Here is a 15,800-nt window from a genome sequence, read left to right on the forward strand (position 1 = left end):
AGGTTCAGTTCATCATCTGGCTCCAGTGCTGGTGCCACCGGAAATGAAAAATGTGGGACACCTGTTCCATCCTCGACACTTACATCTGAGACAACATGAGCTACTGATCTCCACTCTGTAGAGAAAGGGCATCTCAGGCCTGGAGCTGTGGGAGAGGAGATGATGAAAGAGGACAGCACTCTGGGGAAGGAGACCAAGGCAGGCAGCAGCATTTACGAAGTGACTGTATTCATTGAGAGCCAGGGGACTGGAAGGATTTTGGACCATAAAGAACCGTATTGGTGGCTGCTCCGACCTCAGAATTCCTATTGATAGAGTCAATAAAGAGAAGGGATGTGAATGTTGTTTCTCATTACATCTGGCCTGTCCCTGGCCTGTCTCTGGTTAAACATCCATGGGCCATTAAAAAGCTGCTGAGCTGTTCTGCAGTCACAGTTCTGGCCCTTCCTGAGCGCTCTGGGTGCTGTGTGATCCATGGGGGCTGCACCAGCTGTGGACAGGGGCTATTCAAGGGGCACGTACATCCACCCTTCCCCTAGGCCCCCAACCAGGTTCTTGTGACTGAGTTGTGTCAGAGACATGATTAGTGCAAGAGCCCCAAGAGAAGACATTGAGGCAACCCTTCCATTGTTGATGGCTCTGCACACCACACACCTGCTAAGCCTACCCCCATATATCCATAATGCCCCCGAGGTAGAGCAGTGCTTCGTGTGTGAGTGAGGGTCTGATACACAAGAGACCTGGCAAAAGACTCAGGCCCAGGTTCCCTCCCTGGCCGCTTTGTTTGTGCTAATCCAGCTGCTTGCAAAGGAGTGGAAACAGGCCTTAGCTCCCGCCCTCCCCCCCCCCAAGATACAGGGAGGGGTAGCTCAGTGGTTTGAGCATTGGCCTCCTAAAGCCAGGGCTGTGAGTTCAATCCTTGAGGGGGCCACTTTGGGATCTTGGGCAAAATCAGTACTTGGTCCTGCTAGTGAAGGCAGGGGACTAGACTCAATGACCTTTTGAGGTACCTTCCAGTTCGATGAAATAAGTATATCTCCATATATTATATCAAGCTAGCTCCTATCCCAGCCCAGCCCATTCATTATAGGGTGACCACCACATGCAGGAGCCCCTTCCCCTCTGTGACCCCACTCCTGCCACTCTTTTTCCCCCTGGAGGCCCCACCCCTTTGCCTCATTCCTCCTTTTCCACTGAGGCCCCTCCCTTTGCCTCATGTCTTCCCCCAAGACCCCACCTACTTCTCCTCCTCATTTCCCAAGGCTCCACCCAGAAGCCAGAGCCAGGCTGTGGCAAGAGCTGCCTAGGGAGCAAGTTCCACTGTGAGGAGCCCCAGATCCTCCATCTGCCCTGGGCAGGGAGCTGGGGGGCCCGAGAGAACTCCTCATCCTGTGTCTCTGCCCCCCAGGATGTAGAACCCAGGGAAGGTGTAGAGTTTGGTGCTCCCCACAGTAACCTGGGCTCCCGGGGTAGCTCTTACCATGGCCTGGCTCATGCCTCCCCGAGAGGCAGAGCCTCGGAGGATGTAGAGGAACAGGTAGAGGAACCCATACTCATCCCAGGAAGCAGGGTGGTGGTGGGTTGCTGAGTAAAGGAGGAGGACAGGGACAGAGGGTAGTACAACCTGGGTTTTAGAGAAGACTGAATTAATGGGACACCACAAAGGGGGATCTTGTTTTAAATATTCTAGTGTAAGTCATTGCAAGGACTTTAGCGGGAAAGGGAGGGTGCCTGCACGGCCGCCTCAGGCCACAAGGGGGCACTTTGGGATGACACCCATGTGCAGGGACTTGGCCAGAGTGGGCTGTGCTCTTGGAAGCTCTTACCACTAGGCAGAGTTCAGCTCAGCCCCCAGGCTGCTCTAAACTCCACTGAGGCAGGGGGAGAACAGGCCAGCCAATCAAACCACTGTAACTGTCTCCTTGCCATCCCCACGTCCTACAATGTAGGGCTGCCATAGCAGAGAAGCCAGCCAGGCCTGTCCCCACTCAGAAGGGTGTATTAGTCAGTCCCAGGATGACTGTGAGCCACCAATATGATGTGGCTCAGAACAAGGCAAATGAGATCCTAGAATGTGTCAGGTGAGACAAGGAAGTATTAATATCCTTATAAAAGACACTGGTGAGACCTCCTGTCATAACTATAAAGGGAAGGGTAACAGCCCTCCTGTGTACAGTACTATAAAATCCCTCCTGGCCAGAGACTCCAAAATCCTTTTCCCTGTAAAGGGTTAAGAAGCTCAGGTAACCTGGCTGACACATGACCCAAAGGACCAATAAGGGGACAAGATACTTTCAAATCTTGGTGTGGGGAAGGCTTTTGTTTGTGCTCTTTGTTTTGGGGGTTGTTTGCTCTTGGGACTGAGAGGGACCAGACATCAATCCAGGTTCTCCAAATCTTTCTGAACAAGTCTCTCATATTTCAAACTTGTAAGTAAACAGCCAGGCAGGCGTGTTAGTTTTTATCTTTGTTTTCTCAACTTGTAAATGTACCTTTTTGCTAGAGTGTTTATCTCTGTTTGCTGTAACTTTGAACCTAAGGCTAGAGGGGATTTCTCTGGGCTCTTTAAGTTTGATTACCCTGTAAAGTTATTTTCCATCCTGATTTTACAGAGATGATTTTTACCTTTTTCTTTAATTAAAAGCCTTCTTTTTAAGAACCTGATTGATTTTTCCTTGTTTTTAGATCCAAGGGGGTTGGATCTTGATCCACCAGGAGTTGGTGGGAGGTAGGAGGGGGGATGGTTAATTTCTCCTTGTTTTAAGACCCAAGGGGGTTGGATCTGTATTCACCAGGGAATTGGTGAAGAGTCTCTCAAGGCTACCCAGGGAAGAGAATTAGCAGATTTGGGAGTGGTGGCAGCGGACCATATCTAAACTGGTAGTTAAGCTTAGAAGTTTCATGCAGGCCCCCACATTTGTACCCTAAAGTTCAGAGTGGGGAAGCAGCCTTGACACCTCCTCTGGCAAACTGTGTAGAATTCTGGTCACTCCTATTCCAGAAAGAAGAATTCAGGCTGGAACAGGTGCAGAGAAGGGCTCCTAATATGGTCAAGGCAACAGAGGGCCTGTCTTACAAGGAGACTTGAAGAGCTTGGCTGGTCTAACACAAGGCAGGCTGAGTAGGGATCATATTGCTCTATAAGTACATCTGTGGAGTAAACAGCAGGGAGGAAAACAAGCTCCTGAAGCTAAAGGACAGTGCTGGCACAAGAAAAAACAGGGACAAACTGATCAGGAGTAAACTGAGGCTGGAAAGGAGAAAGAAGTTTCTGACCATCCGAGGGGGAAGGCTCTGGACCAGCTTCCCAAGAGGAATCTAGGGGGGCCAACACCCCAGGTCATTTTAAAGTGCGGTTTGACAAGTATAACAGGAGTACTTGTGGCACCTTAGAGACTAACAAATTTATTAGAGCATAAGCTTTTGTGGACTACAGCCCACTTCTTCGGATGCATATAGAATGGAACATGTATTGAGGAGATATATATACACACATACAGAGAGCATAAACAGGTGGGAGTTGTCTTACCAACTCTGAGAGGCCAATTAATTAAGAGAAAAAAAAAACTTTTGAAGTGATAATAAAGATAGCCCAGTACAGACAGTTTGATAAGAAGTGTGAGCATACTTACAAGGGGAGATAGATTCAATGTTTGTAATGGCTCAGCCATTCCCAGTCCTTATTCAAACCGGAGTTGATTGTGTCTAGTTTGCATATCAATTCCAGCTCAGCAGTCTCTTGTTGGAACCTGTTTTTGAAGTTTTTCTGTTGTAAGATAGCCTCCCGCAGGTCTGTCACTGAATGACCAGACAGGTTAAAGTGTTCTCCCACTGGTTTTTGAGTATTTTGATTCCTGATGTCAGATTTGTGTCCATTAATTCTTTTGCGTAGAGACTGTCCGGTTTGGCCAATGTACATGGCAGAGGGGCATTGCTGGCACATGATGGCATATATCACATTGGTAGATGTGCAGGTGAACGAGCCCCTGATGGTATGGCTGATGTGATTAGGTCCTATGATGATGTCACTTGAATAGATATGTGGACAGAGTTGGCATCAGGGTTTGTTACAAGGATAGGTTCCTGGGTTAGTGGTTTTGTTCAGTGACGTGTGGTTGCTGGTGAGTATTTGCTTTAGGTTGGGGGGTTGTCTGTAAGCGAGGACAGGTCTGTCTCCCAAGATCCAGACTCCAACGAGACCCCAAGCCCTCCCACTCTGATAGGGACCCAGGCAGATCAAGGTCTTCAGACTTCCCCAGTGATGTCTGTGCATGTCAGTCTGAAGAGCTTCTCAGCAACAGCTGCCCCACCTCTGCACAGACTCCCAGCGCTGGCAAAACAAGCTGTGTAATGTGTCTGGAGCCCAGAATTAGGTTCTTCCCAGCTACTAGCTCTGGTGTGGTCTCTCAGACTCTCTGAAGTGCTGACTGAGTGTTGGCTTTTCTGCAGCTGTTGCTTCTCTTCCTGCTTGTTTTCCATCAGTCCATTGTTAAACTAAGGAGAGCCAGTCTGGATTCACCCAATACACCCATAACATAAACATACCAACAGTTAACCTAAGATATCTGTACAGCAAACATCCCAAGAACTAGGTTTAACACACACATTCATTATGGCAGCTCAGCTCCATGTCTGTCCCGATACTGTTCTCGAGTGCTACAGATTTTATGAATACAGGACATAGACAGTCAGAGAGCAATAGTCTACTTTCATGTGGGAAATGAAGTTCCACGTGCATTTGACTTTGAAATCCACTTCCTACAAACCCTCTTCGTGGCTGAATAACAGATGGGGTTACTATGTACTAGACTAGTGGTTTTCCACATGTGATCTGTGGCCCATTGGGGGTCTGCAGATTATGTCTAAGATTTCCAAAGGTAATCACACAGGGCTCCACAAATGAAAAAAAAAAGTTGAAAACCACTGTATTAGAGAGCTCAGGAGCCAGCTGTGTGTGAATGCACAGAGACTGTCACTTCCTCCTCTTGCATTTCAGAGCTCTGGTTGTTAATGGGGGCAGAGGGGTGGGTGGAAAGGCTGTTATCTGGTATTTATCTGCTGGAAAGCATGGAGGTGATAGGGATCCTAACTGGAACCATTAAAAGAATTTTCCATCATGGGCAAGACATAGAATCATAGAGTCATAAGACTGGAAGGGACCTCGAGAGCTCATCAAGTCCGGTCCCCTGAACTCATGGCAGGACCAAGCACCATCTAGAACATCCCTGACAGGTGTCAATCCAACCTTCTCTTAAAAATCTCCAATGATGGAAATTCCACAACCTCCCTAGGCAATTTATTCCAGTGATTATGAACCTGACAATTAGGACATTTTTCCTAATGTCCAACCTAAACCTCCCTTGTGGCAATTTAAGCCCTTTACTTGTCCTATCATCACAGGTAAAAGAGAATATTTTTTCTCCCTCCTCCTTGTAATAACCTTCTAGGTACTTGAAATCTGTCATCATGTCCCCTCTCAGTCTTCTCTTTTCTAGACTAAACAAACCCAGTTCTTTCAATCTTCTCTCGTAGATCAAATTTTCTAGATCTTCAATCATTTTTTATGCTCTTCTCTGGACTTTCTCCAATTTGTCCACATCTTTCCTGAAATGTGGTGCCCAGAACTGGACACAATATTTCAGTAGAGGCCTAAACAGCACGGAGTAGAGTAGAAGAACTACTTCTCCTCTCTTGCTTACAACTCTCCTGCTAATACATCCGAGAATGATGTTTGCTTTGTTTTGCAACAGTGTTACACTGTTGACTCATATTTAGCTTGTGGTCCACTGTGACCCCCAGATCACCTTCTGCAGTACTCCTTCCTAGGTAGTCATTTCCCATTTTGTATGTGTGCTACTGATTGTTCCTTCCTCAGTGCAGTAATTTGCATTTGTCCTTACTGAATTTCATCCTATTTACCTCAGATTATTTCTCCAGTTTGTCCAGATAGTTCTGAATTTTCATCCTATCCTCCAAAGCACTTGCAACCCCTCTCAGCTTGGTAACATCTGCAAAATTTTTAAGTGTCCTCGCTATGCCTTTATCTAAATCATTGATGGGGATATGGAACAGAACCGTGCCCAGGACTGATCCTTTCAGAACCCCACTCATTATGCCCTTCCAGCATGACTGTAAACCATTGATAACTACTCTCTGAGAACAGTTTTCCAAACAGTTATGCACCCACCTTATAGTAGATCAATCTAGGTTGTATTTTCCTAGTTCGTTACTGAGGTCATGTGAGACTGTATCAAAAGACTTACTAAAGTCTAAATATACCACATCTACCGCTTACCCTCTATCCATAAGGCTTGGTACCCTGTCAAAGAAAGCTATCAGGTTGGTTTGACATGATTTGTTCTTGACAAATCCATGCTGACTATTATTTATCACCTTATTATCTTCTAAATGTTGCAAATGGATTCCTTAATTATTTGCTCCATTACTTTTCTGGGTAAGCTGACTGGTCTGTAATTCCCTGGGCTGCCCTTATTTTTCTTTTTATAGATAGGTAATATATGTGCTCTTTTCCAGTCTTCTGGAATCTCTCTCTTGTTCCATGACTTTTCAGAGATAATAGTTAAAGGTTCAGATATCTCTTCAGTCAGCTCCTTGAGTATGTATTCCATCAGGTCATGATGACTTGAAGACATCTAACATGTCTAAGTAATTTTTAACTTGTTCTTTCCCTATTTTAGCCTCTGATCCTATCTCATTTTCACTGGCATTCACTATGTTAGATGAAAAATCACCACCAACCTTTTTGGTGAAAACTGAAATAAAGAAGTGATTAAGCACCTCTGCCATTTCCACATTTTCTGTTATTACTTTTTCATTGAATAACGGGTCTACCTTGTCCTTGATCTTCCACTTGCTTCTAATGTATTTGTAGAATGTTTTCTTGTTACCCTTTATGTCTCTAGCTAGTTTAATCTTGCTCTGTGCCTTGGCCTTTCTAATTTTGCCCCTACATACTTGTGTTGTTTGTTTATATTAATCCTTTGTAATTTGATCTAGTTTCCACTTTTTGTAGGACTATTTTTTTATTTTTAGATATTCAAGATGATTCAAGATAAGCCAGGATGGTCTCTTGCCATATGTCCTATCTTTCCTACTCAATGGAATAGTTTGCTCTTGTTCCATGGATATCAAGATGGCAGACTTTAGCAAACTCAGGGAGTTGGTAGGTAAGATCCCATGGGAAGCAAGTTTAAGAGGAAAAACAATTGAAAACATTTACTTTAGTTTGCTGTTTTCCCTCCTACCATTCCTTAGAATTATGAACTCTACCATATCATGATCACTTTCACCCAAGTCACCGTCCACTTTCAAATTCTCAACCAGTTCCTCCCTATTTGTCAAAATCAAATCTAGAATAGCCTCTCCCCCAGTAGCTTTCTCCACCTTCTGGATTAAAAAAAATGTCTCCAATATATTCCGGGAACTTATTGGATAAACTGTTCCCTGCTGTGTTATTTTCCCAGAAGATGTCTGGGTAGTTGAAGTGCAAAAATCACGACCAAATCCTGTGTTTTGGATGATTTTGTTAGTTGTTTAAAAAGCCTCATCCACCTCTTCTTCCTGGTTAGGTAGTCTGTAGTAGACCCTTACCAGAATATCACCCTTGTGTTTTACCCCTTTTATCCTTACCCAGAGACTTTTGACAAGTCTGTCTCCTATTTCCATCTCAACCTCAGACCAAGTGTATACATTCGTAATATATAACACATCACCTCCTCCCTTTTTCCCTGCCTGTCCTTCCTGAGCGACCTATACCTTTCTTTACCAATATTACAGTCATGCGTCTTATCCCACCAAATCTCTGTGATGCCAACTATGTCATAGGTGTGTTCATTTACTAGCATTATAAATTCTTCCTGCTTATTCCCCATACTTCTTGCATTAGTATACAGACATTTAAGATACTGATTTGATTCCCCCACCCAGTTCTGTGTTCTCCCTCCAATTTCTAAACTTTCTCCCAGGCCTCTATGTGTTTGAGTTACCTGTGGGCTTTGGTCTTCTGCCCCCTTCAAACCTAGTTTAAAGCCCTCTTCACTAGAGTAGCCAGTATGTTTACAAATATGCTCTTCCTCTTCCTTTATAGGTGGACCCCATCTCTGCTTAACAGTCCTTCTTCCTTGAACAGCATCCTATGGTCAAGGAAGCCAAAGCCCTCAGGGTCTCAGGAAGAGGGACTGGTGCATTGCCCTCTCCACATTGAGGGAGGGGTATGCTGGATTATAACACTGGTCAAGCTTCTGACCAGGACAATATGATATAGTTCTGGGTCGTAGGCTGGTGAGCTGGGGGGACTTTCTGGTGGCTCACTATTGTTGGCTCATGAGTTACTAGTGAAAGTACTCAGGTAATGACAGCTGGGTGGATCCCTGTCAGTGTATGGCTGTGTAAGTGGAAGACCTGGAGAGGATTGCAGTTTGTCATAGCCTCACCATGTGATGGGGGCTGAGATTGGTATGCCCGACGGCTCAGCACTGCTCCACTTCCAGATTGCACATATGGGAAGTCCATCAAACCAACACAACACAGAGGCCCTGCTTGACCATGAGTCCATCTCCCTCTTGTCATGTGCTCAGTTACTGACTGAGAGACTGTGGTTACAGGCAGGGAATTCTGGACTCCTGGGTTCTGTCATGATTCGCTGTGTGACCTGGGCCAAGTCATGTCTCCCTATCTCTCAGTTTACCTATCTGTACAATGGGGATATGTTCCCATTCACTATCCTTCAATGAAACGTTAGTGAGGAGAATTAGAGATTTTTTTATGTCTTAGACAGCTCTGTGTGCCTGCAGAAACTGCTCATATTTCCCCTTAGTCATCTTTATCCAAATCATTCTTTCTTCGATCTACCCAGCCATCCTGGCATATACAAGGTATCAGACGCTATGGAGGGCTAACATAAACCCTAGTTTACTTGCTAATCTACTATCATTTTTTCAATATACACAAATACACAGAGCAGCCAATTCCTCTCTGACTCAGCACAGAGCCCAAGAGTTCTCATCTCCCTGGGGAAGACCACTTAATTACTGTTTAATGATAAATCTGGATAAATAGCACAGCAGTGCAGAGAGGCTTGTCTACAGCCTGTTTACATCCAGATGCCTCTTCTCCGCTAGAGGCTTAATGAACCCCACTGGGATTGCACAGAGCTATAATATAATCAGAGCACATCCCGGTGTCAGACCTCAGTGTGCAATGTCGCTGCAGATGCTGGAGTGAGAGAGATGTGAGACACGACTATCTGAGGGGGATTCCGAGGGAAGACACTTCTGTCTCAGAATTCACAGGTACCCATCGCTTGCTGAGGAGCTCACCTTCTTGACAAACCCAGTGCAACATGGGCATGATGAGAAAGACAGTAAGTCTGTGGTCTTTTCCACTCTGCACAGCCATTAAACATACCTGGGCCCTTCCCTCAGAACATGAGCTTGCTCCAGTATCATGGGCCAGAATGTCCCTCTTTGCTGTGTCCCCATGGCTGATGGTCTCCAAACCAAATCTGGCTGCATTTCAGTGGCACAGCGGATCCTTCAGGATGACAGGTGTTAGTGGATGTGTGATACAAAGACCAAATTCTGAGGTTGTAGCTCATAGTTTGCTCAAGCGCCGCTGAATCAAAATTCCCTTAAAGTAAGAGCTGAGTAGAGACCTCAGGAGCCAACAGTGTGTTAATGCACAGACATTGTCGTCCTCCTCTTAAATTTTAGGGATCTGGTAGTTAATGGGTGTATGGAGAGGGGGAAACTCTCACCTGACTTTATCTGCTGGAAAGTATGGAGGTGCTCAGGCTCTTCACTGGAACAATTACAAGAAAATTTTAACATGGGCAAGACATCGCTTCTAACTTAATTCATGAAATTGGTTGTACTGTTATGCTTGAAAATTTCCAAAAAGAATTCAGCCATATGCAGACACCCAGGGTGAGAAATTTCAGTCCAAAACGTTAAAGTTTGGCAAACTTATAAGCAACTGAAAATGAGGTCCCCTAATTAAAGGTGTCAGAAAGCCTTAATTAAAGTTAGTGCCATCAGCACGACCAACAATGGCCAATCCATTTGTGAATCCCATGCAGCTAAGCTCTTGTTTCCAATAATGAGGGAGGCAAGGAGTTCCACAGGCAAAATATGGATTATGTAAAAAAAATTCTTTTCTCAATGTTATATATTCAGACTTTCAAGATCATTCCACATTCCCTTGTTTGTATATTATGATACACAGTAAATATAAATGCCTGATCTACTTTCTTTATTGATAGATTAATTGGGTTTAAGGTCATAAGGGACCATAAGAGCATTCAGTCTGACCTCCTGTATAACACAGGCCATTACATTTCACCCAGTTGCCTCTGTATTGAGCTCCATGACTTGTGTTTAATGAAGATCTGGTCTGCACTAGGATTTTATATTACAGACTCATATTTCCATAGGGTTAGAAGGGACCGCAAGGGTCATCTAATCTGACCACTGCTAAAATGCAGGATTTGTTGGGTCTTAGTCATCCCAGACAGATAGTTATCCACCTCCTTTGGAAAACCTCCAGAGAAGGAGATCGAATGACCTTCCCAGGCATCTGCTCCTTTGTCCTACTGTTCTTACGTTTGGAAGTTCTTCCTGCGATTTCACCTAAATCTGCTATGCTGTAGTTTGAACCCATTGCCTCTTGTCCTGAGCTTTGAGGCAAGAGAGAACAACTTTCCTCCACACTTTTATGGAAGTATTTCATAATTCAAGTATTACAACACTGCTATTGTGTCCTCTTTTAATCCACTTTTTTAGTAACTAAACATAAACTGGTTCCTTCAGCTTGCTCATATGGCTTGAACTCCCTCCCCCTGATTCTCTTTGTCACATCCTCTCCAGTTACTCTTCATCCTTTGTACACAGTGGTGACTGACCAAAACTGGGCACAGTACTCCAGATGAGAACTAACGAGCTATGAGCAGAGTGGTAATATCACCTCTCGTGACCTGCATGCTATGCCTCTGAAAATGCAACTTAACATTGCATTTTGCATTTTCATTTTTTGAAGCAGCAAAAACAATCCACACAGCTGAGAGATGTAGCTATATCAAACTTACAGCATGAAGTCAATAGAAAAATTCTTCTATCTATCTAGCTAGTACCTCTCAGGCAGGTGGATCACCTATGCTGACGGGAGAACACCTGCTGTCAGTGTAAGTAGTGTCTACAATGAAGTGCTACAGCAGCACCGCTGTAGTGATTTCAGTGTGGAGAAGCCCTGAAGCAGATCTTCCAGAAAAGCATCCAGTCTGGATCTGCAGATGATGGAGAGTTGGAGAATCCACCACTTCCATTTGCAGTGTGTTCCAACATGTAAGCACCTTCATTGCTAAACCTTTGGTCCTTATTTTCAGCCATTGGGTCTTGCTCTGCCTCTCTGCTAGATTTCAGAGCCCAGTACTACACAGGGTTTTCTCCCCATAATCTTCATTTGATCATCTTTTTGATAAGATAAATAGATGAAGCTCATTAAGACTCTCACTGTCAGAGCCATTTTCTTTAGCTTCCAATCATTTTTTTTTTTATGCATCCTCTTCCATTTTTTCAACATCCTTTTGGAAATGTGGAACCCAGGACTACATGCAGTCAATTTATAATAATAAAAAAAAATAGAGACATCCAGAACTGGAAGGGACCCTGAAAGGTCATAGCAGGACCAAGTACTGATTTTGCTCTAGATTCCTAAGTGGCCCTTCTAAGGATTGAACTCACAACTATGGGCTTAGGAGGCTAATGCTCAAACCACTGAGCTATCCCTTCCCCCAAGTTTCACAAATTCCATATGGAGAGGTAAAATCCTTCCACTGCTCCAGCTCAAGGCTCCCTTGTTTATGCATCCAAGGATCGCATTAGCCCTTTCCGCCACAGCATCACACTGGGAGCTCACGATGAGTTGGTTCTCCACAGTCACCCCTAAATCCTTTTCAGGGTCCCTGCATTTCATAATATAGTGCCCTAGTCTGTAGGTCAGGCTTGAATTCCCAGTTCCGAGAGGATAATTTTACATTTGACTGAATTAAAACATTCTGTTTGCACGGGAACAGCTCACCAAACCCTCCACAGCAATCGTTATGCCTGCCCTTTTCTCCTCATTGTAACCAATCTGCCAATCTTTGCATCATCCACAAATTTTGTCTGCAGTGATTTTCTATTTCCTTCCAAATCATTGATGAAAATATTGAATAGCATCAGGCCTAAAACTGATCCCTGCAGAATACCACTAGAAACACCTCCATTCTCTGATAATGACCCACTAATAACTGCTTTCTGAGATCTGTCAGTTATCCAGTTTTTAGTCCATTTAACATGTTGTTCACTGCTATTGCATTGCGTTCATTTTTATCTGAATGTTTTCTCCTACTAAATCAAATGCCTCAGAGAAATCAAAGTCTATTGCATCTGCATCATTCCCTTGATCAACCAAACGCACTCTTATTTAAGGATGAAATCGGGTTTATTTGAGAAAACGTGTTTTCCATAAACCATGGTGTTGACTGGCATTAATTATATTCCCCGACTTTTTCTTTTTAACTAATCCATTACCAGGATTTTTTCCGTTTTTTCCTCACGTTGTCAAATATTTTTAATAAACTGTCCCTTTATTTTGTTATAGTTTACATTTAACACAGAACTGTTCTCTATTTGCCATTTTTCTTTGTCTCTGCTGCTGACTGATTTCATACATCCAGTTCTGAATGAGGTGTGTGGTTGATCTGGGAGTTTGTAACTCATGTTTGTAGTTCTAATGTACTACTGTAGATGCTGTTTAAAATCCTCCTTGACTGCTAATGCACTGGAAAGTATTTCATCACCTCAGGTGATAGGAGCACTTAATACTGCTTGGGAACAAAAATATTTCTTAAACACATCTGCTTTTTCTGCAAAATTAACAAGTTTCCTTTCTCTTCGTTACATGTTGCTTCCCCACCCCCTTAATTGCTGTCTGTATTTTGCCACTGAATAGGGTTTTTGTCCAAAGTTCTCTGCTTTCTTGACTGTAGAGTCTTGGCTTTGTAGATAGGTAATAATTTCTTCTTAAAGAAGTCCCAATTTTCATTCCCATTTTTTGGTCTAAATTTTTCCTCCCAATCCATTTTGTTGATAATTTGCCTCAGCTTTGGATAACTTGTCCTTAGAAGCACTAAGTGTTTTTAGTTGTTACTGGTTGGGAACTCTTCTTCGTTTGTCCATTTGAATGTAATCGGTTCCATTCTTTATTTTGTTCTCCTCTATCAAGTGTCCCCTTCCTTGTTTCTTCTAAACAGTCCCAGACTTTTCAGTCTGTTCACATAGGGCAGCCTCCCACATTCACAGAGCCTGCCTTGGAACTCCCCTTTCTATCTGCTATGTCACTGTGTGACCAAAACTGAGTGCTTATCCAGAGTAGGTTATTCTCCATCCCATTCCTTGGGCATCCAAACATTATCTTTGTTTTGGCCACTACTGCGAATGAGCAGGTATTTTCATGGAGCTGCAAACACTGAGGCCCAGGTATTTTCCCTGGGGTGTGTTCTATTTGGGATATTTGTCCCAGGCACCTGTCTTGGCAAAGGTTTGGGTATTTTCCACTCTCAGATTTTGAGCAACCGGGTGCATGGGGAAGTCGCTACAGCATGACCTCTCTAGCCTGGCTTTCATTGCATTAAGGAACAATGAAGGATAACTGGAATCCACACTTCTGTTTCCTGCAGGTGCCTTTTCAGGTTTCCCTGAACACAACATGGAGGAATTATTGATGCATGCAGAGCCATAAAAATGGCATTGACATTAGTAGGGTCAACATTTTTCATAATTCATTAATCTCAAAAATGAAAATGCATGTTTGTGTGTGTGAAGAGTGAGCAATCTATTTCACCCATGAAAGCATCCTCCAGTTGTACATGTAGTGTCTCATATTAACATTATCTCTCCATCCAGGCATTAGTACTGCGACCTTCACTCTAGACCCTGGACACCTACAGGAAGGCAGGGGAATATACGGTACATGCAGGAAACACCGCTCTGCCTCCGAGTTGGAGACCGTCTCCCTCTACTCCATGTCAGATTCCAACTCAACTGACTTCATAAACCCCTCCACCTTCATCCTGCTGGGCATTCCTGGCCTGGAGGCAGCCCAGGTCTGGATCTCCATCCCCTTCTGCACCATGTACGTCATAGCCGTCTTGGGGAACTTCATCATCCTTTTCATCGTGAAGACGGAGCCGAGCCTCCATGGCCCCATGTACTATTTCCTCTGCATGCTGGCTGTCACTGACCTCGTCCTGTGCACATGCACAATTCCCAAAATGCTGAGCATCTTCTGGTTCAATTCCAGGGAGATAGATTTCAATGCCTGCCTCACACAGATGTTCTTCATTCATTGCTTCTTTGCAATGGAGTCTGGGATCTTCTTGGCCATGGCTTTTGATCGCTTTGTGGCCATCTGTGATCCATTGAGACATTCCACCACCCTGACAAACCACCTGGTGGCCAAGATCGGCCTGGCTGTGACATTGCGTGGCAGCATATTCGCACTACCCTGTCCCTTGCTAGCAAGGCAGTGGCCATATTGCAGAACCAACATCATCCCCCACACATGCTGCGAGCATATGGCTGTGGTGAATCTGGCCTGTGCTGACATCCGCATCAGTAGTTACTACGGCCTCACTGTGGCAAACTTGGTCATCTGTCTAGATATGTTTTTTATAGCTGTATCCTATACCCAGATCCTCAGGGCCATCTTCAGACTCCCCACAAAGGATGCCCGGCTCAAGACTTTTGGGACCTGTGGCTCCCACCTCTGTGCCATTTTAGCCTTTTACATCCCAGGTCTCTTTTCTGTCCTCACATATCAGTTTGGCCACCATGTGGCCCTGCATTTCCATGTTCTCTTTGCTAATGTGTGCCTCCTGGTGCCCCCCATGCTAAACCCCATCATTTTCGGTGTGAGGACAAAACAGATCCGGGACAGGCTGCTCCGGCTTTTTACTCATAAAGGGACCTAAAGTTTTCTCCTGGTGCTCTGGCTCTCAGCCCAAGCTCTGCACAGAGATGGCTTGTGACATGGTGCTGGGCCCTCTTCCCTGGATCACCTACTGGACAGTCAGAGAGACATTAAACTGTGCTGTCTTAGCATGACAAGACAACACCCCTTGCCCCACCTCTTCAACCAAGGCTCTACACCTGCTCTACCTCTTCCCTTCCCCCAAGGTCATGCCCCTGGCACTTGTTCCTTCTGTCCCTCTATCACTCACTGGATCATCTCCATGTCCTTCTCCCCGTGCTGCAAGAATGCCATTTCAGATTTTGTAGGGCTGACAACTTCAATGATTATTCAAGGGGCTATTTAGGCACTCAAAACTCTAAATTTTTTTGGCAGATAACTTAGCAAAGAGCTGACAGGAGCACTGTATCTAATCCCTATATCATGAAAAAGAAAAAGAAATAAATATTAGACTCACTCAGCTCTAGTACTAACATATTCTGCCATTTTGTGGCAAGTCATTTAAGGGACACTGCTTAGGTTTAAAATTTTAATGGATATACTTTCTTTGTTACTATCTCTGTGGAGAAAGAGACCCTGTCAGCCACCCCTGAGTTCTATTTCAGCTCAGGGAGGGGCGAGGTTCTGGTGCATGATAACGGGCATTAGAATGACCACACTGGGTAAGACCAATGGTCCATCTAGCCCAGTATCATGTTTGCTGACAGTGGCCAATACCACATGCTTCAGAGGGAATGAACAGAACAAGCAATCATCAAGTGATTCGCCCATCA

The 15,800-nt window shown here is 44.4% G+C and overlaps 1 protein-coding gene across 1 annotated transcript; it reads left to right on the top strand.

The window, feature by feature from the left end:
- The first annotated feature begins 14,080 nt into the window (after positions 1 to 14,080).
- On the top strand, positions 14,081 to 15,028 carry LOC128832634 (olfactory receptor 52E2-like). Its single transcript, XM_054020171.1, has one exon. The coding sequence runs from the start codon at positions 14,081 to 14,083 to the stop codon at positions 15,026 to 15,028; it is 948 nt and encodes a 315-aa protein (XP_053876146.1).
- The last annotated feature ends 772 nt before the right edge of the window (positions 15,029 to 15,800 follow it).

The sequence above is a fragment of the Malaclemys terrapin genome, chromosome 1, assembly GCF_027887155.1.
Source record: "Malaclemys terrapin pileata isolate rMalTer1 chromosome 1, rMalTer1.hap1, whole genome shotgun sequence".
Taxonomy (NCBI): Eukaryota; Metazoa; Chordata; order Testudines; family Emydidae; genus Malaclemys; species Malaclemys terrapin.

Coding starts and splice junctions, on each gene's coding strand:
- LOC128832634 (XM_054020171.1), top strand. CDS start 14,081: ATGTCAGATTCCAACTCAACTGACTTCATAAACCCCTCCACCTTCATC.